Below are 17130 nucleotides of genomic sequence, written 5' to 3'. Positions count from 1 at the left end.
ATATCAAAATAGTTATTGAGCTGAATATTGAGAGTTGATAAATACAATGATACCTACAGAAAGCGGAGACCCTCCTCTCTTCGTCAGAGAAGGGAACAAAGCTTCCAAAGCTGTGCTTTTTCCACAATTGCATTTCTTAATGTTATACAATCAGAACGCATTTGTCTTTCAAGCTGATGGGGGGATAGGAGAGAGGCTCGCTCATCACAGCAGCAGGCCCCAGCGAGGGCAGACACATGGGCAGGACAGACACTTTCATTACAGGAATCATGAGGAGAATACACTTTACTGTTTGACCAAATCGTGGTTTTAGCCACCACACATTTGTTTTGAGTGAAGTGACAATGTAGAATGTGCTCTTTCTGCATTTATAGGCACCCTTTGTTTTTTACGATCCATGATCTTGGCCGTTGCCGACTGATCAGCCAAACCCTTATTATAGATTAGTATACCGCTGGCCATGTCACCTTGCTCATTGTTGTATTTTTAATGTAAAAAATAAATAAATAATTCAACCAGCCCACCCAACAACAAAAAATGGTCCAGCCCATCTGGCATTTGCCAAAATTGACATTTCAGTTGCATCATTATAACCCACTATGGGAATGAATAGGGAAATGACTAAGTAGTTAAGGATTGGAAATGATGCTTTTGCAGTAATTTGACAAATTGCATCTGATTCTGTCAGTAAGTCTCTGTTTTTCTGTTAAACGCAGTTAGTATCCCACCTCCCAACCATGAGACTTTCATTCTAAGCAAATCATCATCTGAACAGACACAACATTTGACAAAATGCACACAGAAATGTGCATAAATGCACACACAGAAATGTGCATAGACGACCGCATGGTCACACACTCACCAGTTGAATCCATAGACCCGTCTGCCAGAGGCAGAGCTGTAATTTATTTGAACATTGGAGTGAGGGTTAAAACAGCGATTCTCAACTGGCGAGTGTTTTTTTTTTTTTTTAAATACTCCAGTCTGAACTGAAATGACTAAAACCAGATAGAAAGTGTGTAGAAATCAGTAGAACTATTTGGTTGATTTTGCAGTCTGAAACCAGTGAACTTCACATTCCTCATCAAGAATATGGGCAAAATGAAAAATGAGGTACTGTTGTTCCCTTGTCATATAATTTGTACATTTACTTTCAAATAGTACTGCAAAAATAAAATAATCCAGGTTGCATTTTGGCAACAAACCAAAAATAATCGCCATGTGAATATTGGATCGCGGCTGAGACAATCTGGTTCCATTTGGGTCCCGAGGCAAAACCAGTTGAGAACCACTGGGTGAAAACATTTGAATAAGTTGATTTGAATGGCTGGTGGTCAAACCTTTGGGAAGGGCTTAGTACAACTTCTGACGCTTATGTCATTATTGACTGACACATGCTCACAGTGAGGGTATGCGTGCTCGCAGTCTCAAACACACATACACATGACTTCAATCACACTTCAAAGCAGGACAATCTTACACGGCAGTTGATGCTTTTACTACGGAAAATATTTATTTGTTTTAATCAAAAACCAAAAAGGACAGAACCCATAAAAGACAAATATAGGTCCTGTGGAGGCAAAAATGTGACTCAACAGTTTATTTACAATAAATAAGAATGACAATGGACTCTTTGGGGACACAGTACAAGTGGATTGACGGCAGGGTGCAGGCCAATGGGGAAGGCGCGTATGGCTCTATTCATCTGTGTGAGACAGCGCAGGTGGTACGGAGACTATGACCTAGCAGAAACCTCATAGTGGTTCATTACATTTCACAAGGCCACCATTGTGTTTTCTCCAGCAAGAACGTATCTTAGTTTAGGAAACAACACATTCCCTACACACATTATCCGGTATAAAAAGTACTGTGTCATAAGGCTGTATTATAAAGCTTGATTGTCTCAACATCCAACCATCGATCAACGTCCGTCAACATTGTTTTTACTGACCGCACACATAGGCACGTAGGCTGACTATTACATTGTTATTATTTACAATTTACAAAAATAGGGTTCGCTACGAAGACCTTTGGCTTTTGACAGATACTCATATTTAAGGACACAGTGTGCTATTCTGAATCCATCCTGAAAAAAAAAATCGACAGGAAACCAATACGGAAAGGAAATAGCATTTGAGATAGAAAGCCCCATTACTGTGAAGAAGACAGTCGAGTATTCACAGAGCTCCGCGGCCCCATCCTCATAACACCACCATCACATGAAGGGGAATATCGCCATAGCGATACAGAACGAAATACCACTCACTCAAATGTAACGGAGCATAATGGCCAGAGCAACGGATGTCCTCAAATATATAAAGAAGTAAATCAAATAAAAGACTAAATAAAAACAAAAGCATGAACACAAAAATATATCAGACGGCGGTGGTACTATTGGAATGGAATAAAAACACAATATAAAAAGAACAACAACTACATACGATAAAATAATAAAGATATCAAAAAAAGGATTCTATAAATACAGAGAGCCTCCGTCTCCTGCGCCTGCAGAGGGAAGGTCGAAGGTCAGGGGTCAGAGGTAGAGCCCTATGACGTCTCGTTGACCGTTCTCTCCAGCTCTATGATTTTAGTGCTGTCGTTCACCCTCTGCTCCAGAGACCTGAAGCAGAAGAAGAGAGACGAACCAATAAGAAACTACAGTACTAGACTTTTACTGGCATCAATATCCCAAAATCGTGTCAAAAACAGTTTTTCTGTCTCATACAGTCTCTGATATCATCGCCTACCATACGTGTGTGTGTGTGTGTGTCTGTTACCTGTGCAGGTCTAATAGCAGGGGTTTCTGTGGATTCGCATCACTGTTGTTGAAAGGTGAGCGTGTCTCAGCACGGTGTGACTCCTCCCCTTTCTGCTGCTTTTTCTCAGAGCGCCACGCTGCCATGACGACCGTGGGCCTCTCCAACTGGTCAGGATAGTCCCCGCCCAGACCCAGAAGGTGTGGCTCGTCCAGCCCTCTCTCCTCATAGGACAGCAGGCTCCTGGACTTCACTGTGAAGGATCATGGGTAAAAAAATATATATATTTAAAAATAAAACACCTATCTGATCACATCATGTCCAGAAAGGAGAAAGTACTCAATGACATGCCTACCTTAATCTTTTACATATTCCCTTGTTGAAATGTCTTTTGGTTTTTAGGGCCGGTATAATCCTTTGATATGATCAAGTCTACTACTAATGCAATCCTACATCCCTGCAACCCTCTTAACAAGATTTACAAATGAAGTCTTATGAAAAGGATTACACACAAAAAAAACAACCCAACCCTACCAACAGTAAACCTTGCTCTGTACATAGCCTACATCCAGACTGTTCTACTGTAGGGCAGACTGCCAGCAACATTGATACTGGGCTCTGTGGCAAACAGGCTGTGTGTGGGAGGGAGAAGAGCGGTAGGGGGAGCAAAGATCAGTCATCATTAAAATGGCTGCATTGCAGCTTAATCATGCTAATGATAGTCCCGCTGAATGGGAAACGACGACATTCAAGTGTACACTCTTCCAGGAGGCCACGCCAAAACACTCCAAAAAAGGTGTGTGTGTGCGTGTGACTGGTAGGATTACAGAACACTGCTAGTCCCTCAGCACTCAGAGATTCAGAGCTAATGCCTCGCTCGCACACACACTATAAAAAGATCAGCATTAATCCATGAAACATGAATGTGCAACGTATGACTGACTGACTGTGTGTGTGTGTGTGTGTGTGTGTGTGTGTGTGTGTGTGAGTGTGTGTACAGTACCTGTAGCTATGTAAGACTCCTGCATGGTCATGTCTCTGGAGAGGCCAGTCTCTGTGATGGAGGAGCAGGGACCCAGGCTGGGGTAGAAACTCCCTAGGAACACAGCGAAGCACAGCACCACTACCTAGACACACACCCCCGATATGTCAGTAGGCTCCACAGTCAAGCATTTACATGAAAAGGGCAAGATAGTCTGCCCACAACAGCTGACACACAGAGCATGCAGGAGTCATATAAAATGAAAAGCAAAAGGTTATCCAATCAATATGAACACACACACACACACACACACACACACACACACACACACACACACACACACACACACACACACACACACACACACACACACACACACACACACACACACACACACACACACACACACACACACACACACAAACACAGGGCTGAGCGTTGTGTTGGGGAGTCTCACCATGAGGCAGGAGGAGGTCTGGGTGCTAGTGACTTTGCAGGAGCGGGGAACCTTCCCTGCCACCACCGCCTGCAGAGAGTGCAGCTGTTGTATTAGAGTCCTAGGGAGAGGTGACGAGGGGAGAGAGGGGGGAAAGGGAGAGGGCATGAGGGTAGAGGGGATGGGGGGGGAAGGGGAGAGCTTAGTCATAGACACAATCACACACTTCGCCGAAGACAATACACACGTACTCATTCTCACACGCGTGCATTCTCACACACGCGCATTCTCTCACACACACACACACACAGCTGAAAAGAACAGCAGAGAATTATACACGTCACTGGACTAACATGTGACTTCACAGACAATGTTACACGGTGTGTATTCGTGCACAGACACATGAAAACACAACTAAACATCACGCTCCGTTCGACTCAGTGAACTGTGTGATACATTTTACAAGGTTGGATTAATAATGTAGGAGAGGATGAAGCACGAAACATACCCTGCAGCACTATATCATGTACGTCTCTTACTTGTTGGTACACTCCAGATTCTCCAGTTTCCTGCGCAGCTCGCTGTTCTCATTGGAGCAGTTCTCCACCCTGTGGACAAAAGGGGGAACTACAAGATCAGTGACGGGTAGAAGGAATAACCAGGGGACACAATGCCTTGACAGACGTTACTGCTGTACTTGTTTAAAGCACTTTTGAGTTTTATGACTTGTCATAATAAAGTATTTATCTATAGCATTTGATCAGGATGCAAATTAATTACCAAAGAAATAGAAGGACAAACAAACAAAAAAAACGCATCACCAAAGCAACACATTTGATTTCACGCCGAATGAGAACATCACGAAAGACTCACTTCTTCTCCAGGGCATCCATGTACTCCTTCTTCTTTCTGCGGCTCTCTTGAGCAGAGATCTGAAAGAAAGGGTGTCGAAATTACGCCAAGTCATGGCTCACGGAAGTGTCACTTTAATGTATCACTCTTGAAGTGTGTTATTGCATGTCGGGCACAGGCAGAAATAGAAAGTATTAAAGATACATATATATAGACAGTATAAAATAATTATATTTATAATCCTGAATGAGAATGCAATGTCTCAGGATTTAAAAACAACATATACAGTCATTGTTGCTGAGCGTTATCAAGGGCGTCAATCATTTTAGACCCCACTGTATACAGAATATAGTCAACAAAAATATAAACGCAACATGTAAAGTGTTGGTACCATGCTTCATGATAAAAGATACAAGAAATGTTCCATACACATTAAAAAGCTGATTTCTCTCAAATGTTGTGCACAAATGTGTTTTACGTCCCTGTTGGTGAGCATTTCCTCCTTTGCCGAGATAATCCATCCACCTGACAGTTGTGGCATATCAAGAAGCGGATTAAACAGCATGATCATTACACAGGTGCACATTGTGCTGGGGACAATAAAAGGCCACTCTAAAATGTGCAGTTCTGTCACAAAACACAATGCCACAGATGTCTCAAGTTTTGAGAGAGTGTGCATTTGGCATGCCGACTGCAGGAATGTCCACCAGTGCTCTTTCAAGAAAACGGAATGTTAATTTCTCTACCATAAGCCGCCTCCAACGTCATTTTATAGAATTTGGCTAACATAGAGTATGTCTAACCAGCCTCAAAACTGCAGACCACGTGTAACCGTGCCAGCCCAGGACCTCCACATACTGCTTCTTCACCTGCGGGATCATCTGAGACCAGCCACCCAGAGAGCTGATGAAACCGAGGACAACTTCTGTCTGTTTTAAAGCCCTTTGTGGGGAAGAACTCCCAACAGTGGGTGGGTCAGGCTCCCAAGTGGGTGGGTCTACGCTTTTCCCAGGCCCATCCATGCAATAATGTGAAATTAAGAATATGGCCTAATTTATTTATTTAAATTGACAGATTTTCATAAATTAACTCTGAGTAAAATCATTGAAATTGATGCATGTTGCGTTTATATTTATGTTCCTAACTATTGTTTGACATTTCAAACCAGAAATCGTAATCCCAAGTCCCACCTTGTTCTTGATCTTCCTGCGTATCTTCTTCAGGGCTTTCTCCTCCGCCTTGGACAGGGGCAGCTTGGTGGGAACAGGGTAACCCTCGGCAACCAGGGTTCTCCTCTCTTCCTCTGTCAGCAGGAGAGGGCCAGAGCCCTGCAACTTCTACGGGGGGGGGGGGGGAGGAAGTGTCATCAGAGCCCATCAGATAAACTGACATACTGTATCTTATTTCAGTGACTTCCCAGTATCTGTTCTCTGAATACCTCCATCGCTCATTCCTTAAGTTTCATGGAGGTTGTCACTGATCTGACCAGGTTGGATTGGTGAACGCAATACGGTGATAACCTCGCATTAACTTATCCAATCTCTCTCAGATCAGTGATCACCTGAAGGAAGGCTGGAAGGATTCATATTCTGCCAACAGGGTCCCTGTATCTTTTCAGTGAATCCCTGGTCCCCAGTCTGTGTTGTACTTACGTGTGGGGCGGTGAGAAGAGGGGAGTTGGAGAGGGAGGACGGTGTGCGCTGAGACACCTTGAGGCCGGCCTGGGAGGGCGCAGGGCTGAGGGGAGAGGAGGGGGTGGAGGGGCTCTGGGGGGTGCTGGCGTGTACCGGGCTCTGACTGCCCTCGGAGTCACTGCCGTGGGAGGAGGGAGGGGTGGGTGGCATCTGCAGAGACTCCAGACCTTGTGAGGGGAAACACACACAAACAGTTTACACACTTGCAAACGTTCTCTGGAGATTATCAACACTAACATTTACAGACTTTACACATTGGATTGTACTTAATGTCATTAACATTATCCATCAGTGGCTAGAAGGGGTCCTCAGAGCAGCACAACACTGATCCGCCTGCATAGTAACTATACTGAACAAAAATATAAAACGCAACAATTTAAGATTTTACTTAGTTACAGTTCATATAAGGGAATCAGTCAACACAAAATACATTTCTTATGTCCTAATCTATGGATTTCACATGACTGGGAATATAGATATCCATCTGTTGGTCACAGATACCTTAAAAAAAAGGTAGGGGCATGGATCAGAAAACCAATCATTATCTGATGTGACCACCATTTGCCTCATGCAACGTGACACATCTCCTTCGCATAGAGTTGATCAGGCTGTTGATTGTGACCTGTGATTGTGGAATGTTCTCCCACTCCTCTTCAATGTCTGTGCGAAGTTGCTGGATATAGGCAGGAACCGGAACACGCTGTCGTACACGTCGATCCAGAGCATCCCAAACATGCTCAATGGGTGACATGTCTGGTGAGTATGCAAGCCTTGGAAGAACTGGGACATTTTCAACTTCCAGGAATTGTGTACAGATCTTTGCAATATGGGCCGTGTATTATCATGCTCAAACATGAGGTGATGGCGGTGGATGAATGGCACAACAATGGGCCTCAGGATCACATCACGGTATCTCTGTGCATTGAAACTGCCATCGATAAAATGCAATTATGTTTGTTGTCCGTAGCTTACGCCTGCACATACCATAACCACACCACAACCATGGGGCACTCTGTTCACAACGTTGACATCAGCAAACGTACTGCCAAATTCTCTAAAACAACGTTGGAGGCGGCATATGGTAGAGAAATTAACATTCAGTTCTCTAGCAACAGCTCTGGTGGAAATTCCTGCAGTCAGCATGCCAATTGCAAAACTTGAGACATCTGTGGCATTGTGTTATGTGACAAAACTGCACATTGTAGAGTGGCTTTTCATTGTACCCAGCACAAGGTGCACCTGTGTAATGATCACACGGTTTAATCAGCTTCTTGATTATGCCATACCTGTCAGGTGGATGGATTATCTTGGCAACGGTAAATGCTCACTAACAGGGATGTAAACAAATTTGTGCACAAAATTAAAGAAATAAGGTTTTTGTGCGTATGGAAATTTCTGGGATCTTTTATTTTAGCTCATGAAACCAACACTTCACATGTTTCGTTTGTATTTTTATTTTAAAGAAGAAACCCACACACTGCTCTGAATAGTAATCACTGCTCTTTAATAGGCTTACGTATCGGCCTCACGACCTTCGTCAGAGCGTTTGTATTTAAAACAAATATTTTGTACATACCATATACATTGTCAAATACTTCAAATGTGCTTGATTTACCTTCAAAGTGTATGCACACATGACTAAGTCGCTTTGGATAAAAGCGTCTGCTAAATGGCATATGTTATATTATTTAATGAGGTGGAAAGAGTTAGCACAGTATTTGACACGTATATTTGACCCAGGTCAAACAGAGAGGTTATGAGTAGTGTGGCAGTACGATATGGTGTGCGTCAGATCTCACCTTTAGGAGACAAGTTGAGGAACTGGTCCACTTCATGAGGCTCCAGTTTGATCTGGATCTCACCAATCTCCTTCGCCTAGACAATCAGACAGCAGAGAGGGACGTTACACGCGTGCATTGTGGGACTGTCTGCATGTGCTGCGACTCTAGACGTCCTATTACCTTGCTGGCCTTGCCCTGTGTGGCGGTCTGTGGGTTGGGCTTGGGGGCTGGTGGGGCCGGGGCCTCAGTGATGTGGCCCTCAGGGGCCAGGGAGAGGGTTAGGGTGGGCAGCTGGGCTGGAGGGTCACACAGCAACACCTCCATCTGTTCCTCCTGCTCCAGGGACCAATCCTCACCATCTGATTCTAATAGAAAGAGACACGTCGGCATCAACACTGTCACTTACATTAGATACTGTACGTATTGTTCGTTGTCTTGTGCGGCACTGAATGTACACATCTCCACATATGTCTATATTGCCACCCTCTTCTTTTTATAGATGCCGTAGATAGTCCACACATTACAATACGGCATGCAATCTACAACTGCCACTGAGGCCCAAAACCCTCCGCTCTTTCCTCACTCTGCCGTCCCCCTCTCACCTGCATCGCTCCCCTGCTCCCCAGGCAGATGTGAGACGGGCGACTGGGGCCGGGAGTCCCCACACAGGGAGTAGGAGTGCTCCGCTTGGATGTGGGGCGGCAGCGGGGAGGACGGGGTAAAATCCTCCCCCTCGTCCATGGCCTCTCCTTCCCGGCCGGAGAGGAAGGGGTCGCTCAGCAGCTGGCCCAGCAAAGCATCCTGGGAAAAGTCATCCAGGAGGTCTGTGAAGTGCTGTTAGGGGGGGGGGGGGGATTTTAATGATAGACTGATGTTAATGAGACTGACAAAAGACATGCGAAACACAGACTTAAAGCTAAGAGCACAGACGGACACAGACATGATACCATCTAGTCATCACACTGTCTAGTTATTACACCATATACCATGTCATTATTAGAGCATATACCTGTACCTGTAGCTAGTCTGTAATTACTGCCTATAAAAGCTCTTTAATGGCTATCAGCACTTTCCTTTGAGGAAAAGCCCCCCCCCCCCAGGCCAGCAACAAACAGCCAATCACAGAGCTGTAAAATCCCCTCTCCTCCAGTGACAACAGAGGCTGATATGGCTCCAACCAATCAGAGCGGCCATATCTCATCCTCCCATCTCTCAACGCGGTGAGACGTTTTGAGTAAAGGCCAAGGACCTTCAAGTGCAGGGTACGGGAAGGATACGGGAAGGAATGTGCATGGCGGAATGCTCTGAGGGTAGGATCGGGGGGGGATGGAAGGAAGAAAGAATGGAGGAGATGGCTGCCGGCCATCTTCTCCACTTCTCCTCCATTCTTTCTTCCTTCCATCCCCCCCGATCCTACCCTCATAGCATTCCTCCATGCACATTCCTTCCCGTCTTCCTTTCTTGATGTGACCTGAAAACTCATCTCTCGTCACTGCTTGGGACAGGTTAGGACAGGCCTCTCAACCTCAGCTGTCCAATGTTTCTTCCTCTCTCCGCTTTTTAGATTCCCTACCTCTGTGTCGTCATGAAGACCTTTGGGTCAAAGAAATGCACTCAATAAACTGAGGGAGCATTCGATGTGTGTGACGGTACTGTACCCTGCACTTGTCTTATCAGATGGGTGTATACTAATTTAACTATCTACCTCTATAACACTTTCTGCTTGTCAGGTTATGTACTTCTTTAACTCTATTTAACAGGACCTACCTAATAACGCCTATCAGCCAGCTGGAACAGTAATAATGGTCTGACTATTTTTTTTGTAGCTAATAACTACATTGAAACAGCTTGCCAGTTAGCATCAACAGCAGTTCATCATGTCTTCTGTGAGCCAGTGGAGGACAGGGAATATAAAGTACATAGCCTAACAAGAAAACTGTTGAATAGCATGTGTTTTGTCCCCCGTTCGCGAACACAAAAAAACCGTGCTTTTGGTTGGTTTCACGCAATGATGTAGAGTGCCTTCAGAAAGTATCCCGACCCCTTGACTTTTTCCACTTTTTGTTACATTACTGCTTTATTCTATTCTAAATGGATTAAATAAATAATAAAAACACTCAGCAATCTACACAGAGTACCCTATAATGACAAAGTGAAAACAGGTTTTTAGACATTTTTGCAAATGTATAAAACGAAACAGAAATACCTTATTTACATAAGTATTCAGAACCTTTGCTATGAGACTCGAAATTGAGCTCAGGTGCATCCTGTTTCCAATGATCATCCTTGAGATGTTTCTACGACTTGGTTGGAGTCCACGAGTGGTAAATACAATTGATTGGATTTGATTTGGAAAGGCACACACCTGTCTATAGAAGGTCCCACAGTTGACAGTGTATGTAAGAGCAAAAACCAAACCATGAGGTCGAAGGCATTGTTCATAGAGCTCCGAGACAGGATTGTGTCGATGTACAGATCTGGGGAAGGCTACCAAAATGCATTGAAGGTTCTCAAGAACACAGTGGCCTCCATCGTTCTTAAATATACTAAGTTTGGAACCACCAAGAGTCTTCCTAGAGCACTCCACCAATCAGGCCTTTATGGTAGAGTGGCCAGACGGAAGCCACTCCTCAGTAAAAAAGGCACATGACAACCAGCTTGGAGTTTGACAAAAGGCACCTAAAGACTCTCAGACCATGAAAAACAAGATTCTCTGGTATGATGTATCCAAGATTGAACTCTTTGGCCTGAATGCCAAGCGTAACATCTGAAGGAAGCCTGGCACCATACCTACGGTGAAGCATGGTGGTGGCAGCATTATGCTGTGGGGATGTTTTTCAGCGGCAGGTACTGGGAGTCTAGTGTGGATTGAGGTAAAGATGATCGGAGCAAAGTACAGAGAGAGATCCTTGATGAAAACCTGCTCCACAGTGCTCAGGACCTCAGACTGGGTTGAAGGTTAATTATCCAACAGGACAATGACCCTAAGCACACAGCCAAGACAATACAGGAGTGGCTTCGGGACAAGTCTCTGAATGTCCTTGAGTAGCCCAGAGCCCGGACTTGAACCCGATCTAACATCTCTGGAGAGACCAGAAAATACCTGTGCAGCAACTCTACCCATCCAACCAGACAGAGCTTAAAAGGATCTGCTGAGAAGAATGGGAGAAACTCCCTAAATACAGGTGTCCCTAGCTTGTAGTGTCATACCCATTTTCCCCTGAATTTAACCAGTGGTGGGATGACTAGGATAATTTCTGATGTACAGAAATGCTCTTTCTGGTGTACAGAAATGCTCTTTCTGGTGTACAGAAATGCTCTTTCTGGTGTACAGAAATGCTCTTTCTGGTGTACAATTTCTGTCACTGAGAAGGTCACCCATTTTTGACTCAGACCGCTGGATGGATTACATGTAACAGAGTTCTGTGTTCTGGACTTGTAATGAACTGCATTACAGATGTGGGGTCTTAATTCGAGCCAGTTTGCTATAGCAGGAAAATAATCCTTCAGAAACAGGAAATGTGAATTATGTGGATTATAATTCATGGACATTATGGGTTGATACATTTTTAGTAAGGGAAAATTAAGTCTTTCATTTTGAAGTGGAAATTACAAACTTCAGAAGCCTTTCTAAACCCAAGATACACTACACGTTTTGAATTTCCTGCACTCCTGCAAATGTCTCCTGCAACAGGATGATCAAATTAAGACCCTACATCTGTAAAAAGTGTCAGGGGACCTTAGTTTAGCCTATATCTCCATATACTCCCATCCTATACCCCCACTGCTATATATCTCCATATACTCCCATCCTATTCCCCCACTGCTATATATCTCCATATACTCCCATCCTATACCCCCACTGCTATATATCTCCATATACTCCCATCCTATACCCCCACTGCTATATATCTCCATATACTCCCATCCTATTCCCCCACTGCTATATATCTCCATATACTCCCATCCTATTCCCCCACTGCTATATATCTCCATATACTCCCATCCTATTCCCCCACTGCTATATATCTCCATATACTCCCATCCTATACCCCCACTGCTATATATCTCCATATACTCCCATCCTATTCCCCCACTGCTATATATCTCCATATACTCCCATCCTATTCCCCCACTGCTATATATCTCCATATACTCCCATCCTATTCCCCCACTGCTATATATCTCCATATACTCCCATCCTATTCCCCCACTGCTATATATCTCCATATACTCCCATCCTATTCCCCCGCTGCTATATATCTCCATATACTCCCATCCTATTCCCCCACTGCTATTTATCTCCATATACTCCCATCCTATTCCCCCACTGCTATATATCTCCATATACTCCCATCCTATTCCCCCACTGCTATATATCTCCATATACTCCCATCCTATTCCCCCACTGCTATATATCTCCATATACTCCCATCCTATTCCCCCACTGCTATATATCTCCATATACTCCCATCCTATTCCCCCACTGCTATATATCTCCATATACTCCCATCCTATTCCCCCACTGCTATATATCTCCATATACTCCCATCCTATTCCCCCACTGCTATATATCTCCATATACTCCCATCCTATTCCCCCACTGCTATATATCTCCATATACTCCCATCCTATACCCCCACTGCTATATATCTCCATATACTCCCATCCTATACCCCCACTGCTATATATCTCCATATACTCCCATCCTATACCCCCACTGCTATATATCTCCATATACTCCCATCCTATTCCCCCACTGCTATATATCTCCATATACTCCCATCCTATTCCCCCACTGCTATATATCTCCATATACTCCCATCCTATTCCCCCACTGCTATATATCTCCATATACTCCCATCCTATACCCCCACTGCTATATATCTCCATATACTCCCATCCTATTCCCCCACTGCTATATATCTCCATATACTCCCATCCTATTCCCCCACTGCTATATATCTCCATATACTCCCATCCTATTCCCCCACTGCTATATATCTCCATATACTCCCATCCTATTCCCCCACTGCTATATATCTCCATATACTCCCATCCTATACCCCCACTGCTATATATCTCCATATACTCCCATCCTATTCCCCCACTGCTATATATCTCCATATACTCCCATCCTATTCCCCCACTGCTATATATCTCCATATACTCCCATCCTATTCCCCCACTGCTATATATCTCCATATACTCCCATCCTATACCCCCACTGCTATATATCTCCATATACTCCCATCCTATTCCCCCACTGCTATATATCTCCATATACTCCCATCCTATTCCCCCACTGCTATATATCTCCATATACTCCCATCCTATTCCCCCACTGCTATATATCTCCATATACTCCCATCCTATTCCCCCACTGCTATATATCTCCATATACTCCCATCCTATACCCCCACTGCTATATATCTCCATATACTCCCATCCTATTCCCCCACTGCTATATATCTCCATATACTCCCATCCTATTCCCCCACTGCTATATATCTCCATATACTCCCATCCTATTCCCCCACTGCTATATATCTCCATATACTCCCATCCTATACCCCCACTGCTATATATCTCCATATACTCCCATCCTATACCCCCACTGCTATATATCTCCATATACTCCCATCCTATACCCCCACTGCTATATATCTCCATATACTCCCATCCTATTCCCCCACTGCTATATATCTCCATATACTCCCATCCTATTCCCCCACTGCTATATATCTCCATATACTCCCATCCTATACCCCCACTGCTATATATCTCCATATACTCCCATCCTATTCCCCCACTGCTATATATCTCCATATACTCCCATCCTATACCCCCACTGCTATATATCTCCATATACTCCCATCCTATACCCCCACTGCTATATATCTCCATATACTCCCATCCTATTCCCCCACTGCTATATATCTCCATATACTCCCATCCTATTCCCCCACTGCTATATATCTCCATATACTCCCATCCTATTCCCCCACTGCTATATATCTCCATATACTCCCATCCTATTCCCCCACTGCTATATATCTCCATATACTCCCATCCTATTCCCCCACTGCTATATATCTCCATATACTCCCATCCTATTCCCCCACTGCTATATATCTCCATATATCTCTGCGTGTGTCTGTATGTTTGCCTGCGCGTATGTGTGTGTCAGAGTGGGGATGATGTTGTACAGTAGGGAACAGTGTTACTGTAGAGCTGAGGAAAGGGTAGGAGGGAGGGAGTGATGTTTCAATGTGTTGCTCATTAACAAAAGACCCACAGAGACAACAACCTTGTGAAACAAAGGCCTTTTCACTCACAACAACTTCCACGGCTGTTTAGAAGGTAAAACAAGCCGTCTTTAACGTCATGTTTAAAACTAATAAGAAAAACACCAGAGACATTTAAAGTATGCACGTTATTAAAAAACGAATAGGCCTACATATTTCGCAGTAATGCTAAGAAGCATTACTCCATAGGATTTGGAGACAACCGTTCAGGTTGTACTGCAGTGTGCTGGAAACCACTGAGTCAGCCAAACAGTTACGTTATTGTCCTGATTCCACCCCAAGTTCAGTTCCTTGGAAGTACATGCATAACTAATAACCTTCACCTGCTCTAGACTAGAGTTCTGTCTCCGGGCAAAACTCACAGACCTGAGCCAATAGGAAAATTAGTCAGAGAGGGCCGGTCTCTAAAATGCTACAGCGGGGGATAGGAAGCTTCTAGAAAATGTGTCTTGGTAGCATCTCAGAGAGAGGGCAGAGAAAACACTTCATGGATATCATCTAAGTTGGAAAACAGAGAGCAACATTCAGGGGAAAAGGGTGGAATGACAAATAGGAAAAGAGAAGACAGCAGGCGGAAAAAGTGATGAACTCTCCCTGGAGAATGTGAAAGGAGTAAGAAGGAGAGGGGGACGGAGCGAGAAAGAAAGAGAGAGGGAGGACAAGGAGAGAGGGAGCGCAAGGAGAGAAGGGTAGAGATGGCAGGAGGCCAGGCATGTGGGTTCAAGTTACAGTCTGATTCAGGCCAAGACAGCGAAAGACAGAAAGACAGAGAGCGAGCGAGGGAGAGAGACAAAACTGACCACTCGCCATTGGAATGTTCTTTCCGCTCTTTTTCCACTAATACCATTTTCTACATGTACAGTTGGAAGGGAACTCCATACAAATGCAAGTCTGTCCAGTGGGCCGACTACAGTAGAGAGTCAGAGTGACCTCTTTTACCCGACTCTACACGCTAAACATCCCGTTACACACCCATACACACCCACCCATATACTCTAAATCACCATAGGAAACACTCAGTCCTGTACACATGACTTAAATAGTACCCAAACAACTCATATACACACACATACTACTGTATGACTCCCAACTCTCCATAAGGAGTCATGTGGGCATATATAAGGGGTAGGACTTCAGATACTTTTCAGGCATGTCTCTCTGTAATCCTCTAACAGGCCTGGTGTGTGTGTGTGTGTGTGTGTGTGTGTGTGTGTGTGTTTAGTTAATATGTTTATATTAACACACACACTAGAGGTCGACCGATTATGATTTTTCAACGCCGATACCGATTATTGGAGGACGAAAAAAGCCGATTCCAATTAAAATCGCCCGATTTTTATATATATATATATACACTGCTCAAAAAAATAAAGGGAAATGTAACTCCAAGTCAATCACACTTCTGTGAAATCAAACTGTCCGCTTAGGAAGCAACACTGATTGACAATACATGTCACATGCTGTTGTGCAAATGGACTAGACAACAGGTGGAAATTATAGGCAATTAGCAAGACACCCCCAATAAAGGAATGGTTCTGCAGGTGGTGACCACAGACCACTTCTCAGTTCCTATGCTTCCTTGCTGATGTTTTGGTCACTTTTGATGCTGGCGGTGCTTTCACTCTAGTGGTAGCATGAGACGGAGTCTACAACCCACACAAGTGGCTCAGGTAGTGCAGCTCATCCAGGATGGCACATCAATGCGAGCTGTGGCAAGAAGGTTTGCTGTGTCTGTCAACGTAGTGTCCAGAGCATGGAGGCGCTACCAGGAGACAGGCCAGTACATCAGGAGACTTGGAGGAGGCCGTAGGAGGGCAACAACCCAGCAGCAGGACCGCTACCTCCGCCTTTGTGCAAGGAGGAGCAGGAGGAACACTGCCATAGCCCTGCAAAATGACCTCCAGCAGGCCACAAATGTGCATGTGTCTGCTCAAACGGTCAGAAATAGACTCCATGAGGGTGGTATGAGGGCCCGACGTCCACAGGTGGGGGTTGTGCTTACAGCCCAACACAGTGCAGGACGTTTGGCAGTTGCCAGAGAACACCAAGATTGGCAAATTCGCCACTGGCGCCCTGTGCTCTTCACAGATGAAAACAGGTTCACACTGAGCACATGTGACAGACGTGACAGAGTCTGGAGACGCCGTGAAGAACGTTCTACTGCCTGCAACATCCTCCAGCATGACCGGTTTGGCGGTGGGTCAGTCATGGTGTGGGGTGGCATTTCTTTGGGGGGCTGCACAGCCCTCCATGTGCTCGCCAGAGGTAGCCTGACTGCCATTAGGTACCGAGATGAGATCCTCAGATATCTTGTGAGACCA

The 17130-nt window shown here is 44.6% G+C and overlaps 1 protein-coding gene across 1 annotated transcript in view; it reads right to left on the bottom strand.

Annotated features, from left to right (window-relative positions):
- Positions 1–1487: 1487 nt before the first annotated feature.
- LOC139378704 (cyclic AMP-responsive element-binding protein 3-like protein 2) overlaps positions 1488–17130 on the bottom strand; it is a 31092-nt gene continuing 15449 nt past the window's right edge. The window contains exons 2-12 of the mRNA XM_071121117.1: positions 9104–9335; positions 8682–8866; positions 8520–8595; positions 6679–6887; positions 6217–6363; positions 5048–5106; positions 4714–4782; positions 4196–4295; positions 3760–3883; positions 2778–3009; positions 1488–2620 (exon numbers count right to left, since the gene is read on the bottom strand). Of these exons, the coding sequence (XP_070977218.1) occupies positions 2548–2620; positions 2778–3009; positions 3760–3883; positions 4196–4295; positions 4714–4782; positions 5048–5106; positions 6217–6363; positions 6679–6887; positions 8520–8595; positions 8682–8866; positions 9104–9335 (1506 nt within the window). The 3' untranslated portion in view covers positions 1488–2547. The remainder of the gene's footprint in view (positions 2621–2777; positions 3010–3759; positions 3884–4195; positions 4296–4713; positions 4783–5047; positions 5107–6216; positions 6364–6678; positions 6888–8519; positions 8596–8681; positions 8867–9103; positions 9336–17130) is intronic.

Source organism: Oncorhynchus clarkii, chromosome 21, assembly GCF_045791955.1.
Source record: "Oncorhynchus clarkii lewisi isolate Uvic-CL-2024 chromosome 21, UVic_Ocla_1.0, whole genome shotgun sequence".
Taxonomy (NCBI): domain Eukaryota; kingdom Metazoa; phylum Chordata; class Actinopteri; order Salmoniformes; family Salmonidae; genus Oncorhynchus; species Oncorhynchus clarkii.
The sequence above is the reverse complement of the archived record's forward strand: the minus strand, read 5'-3'. Positions and strand labels throughout refer to the sequence as shown.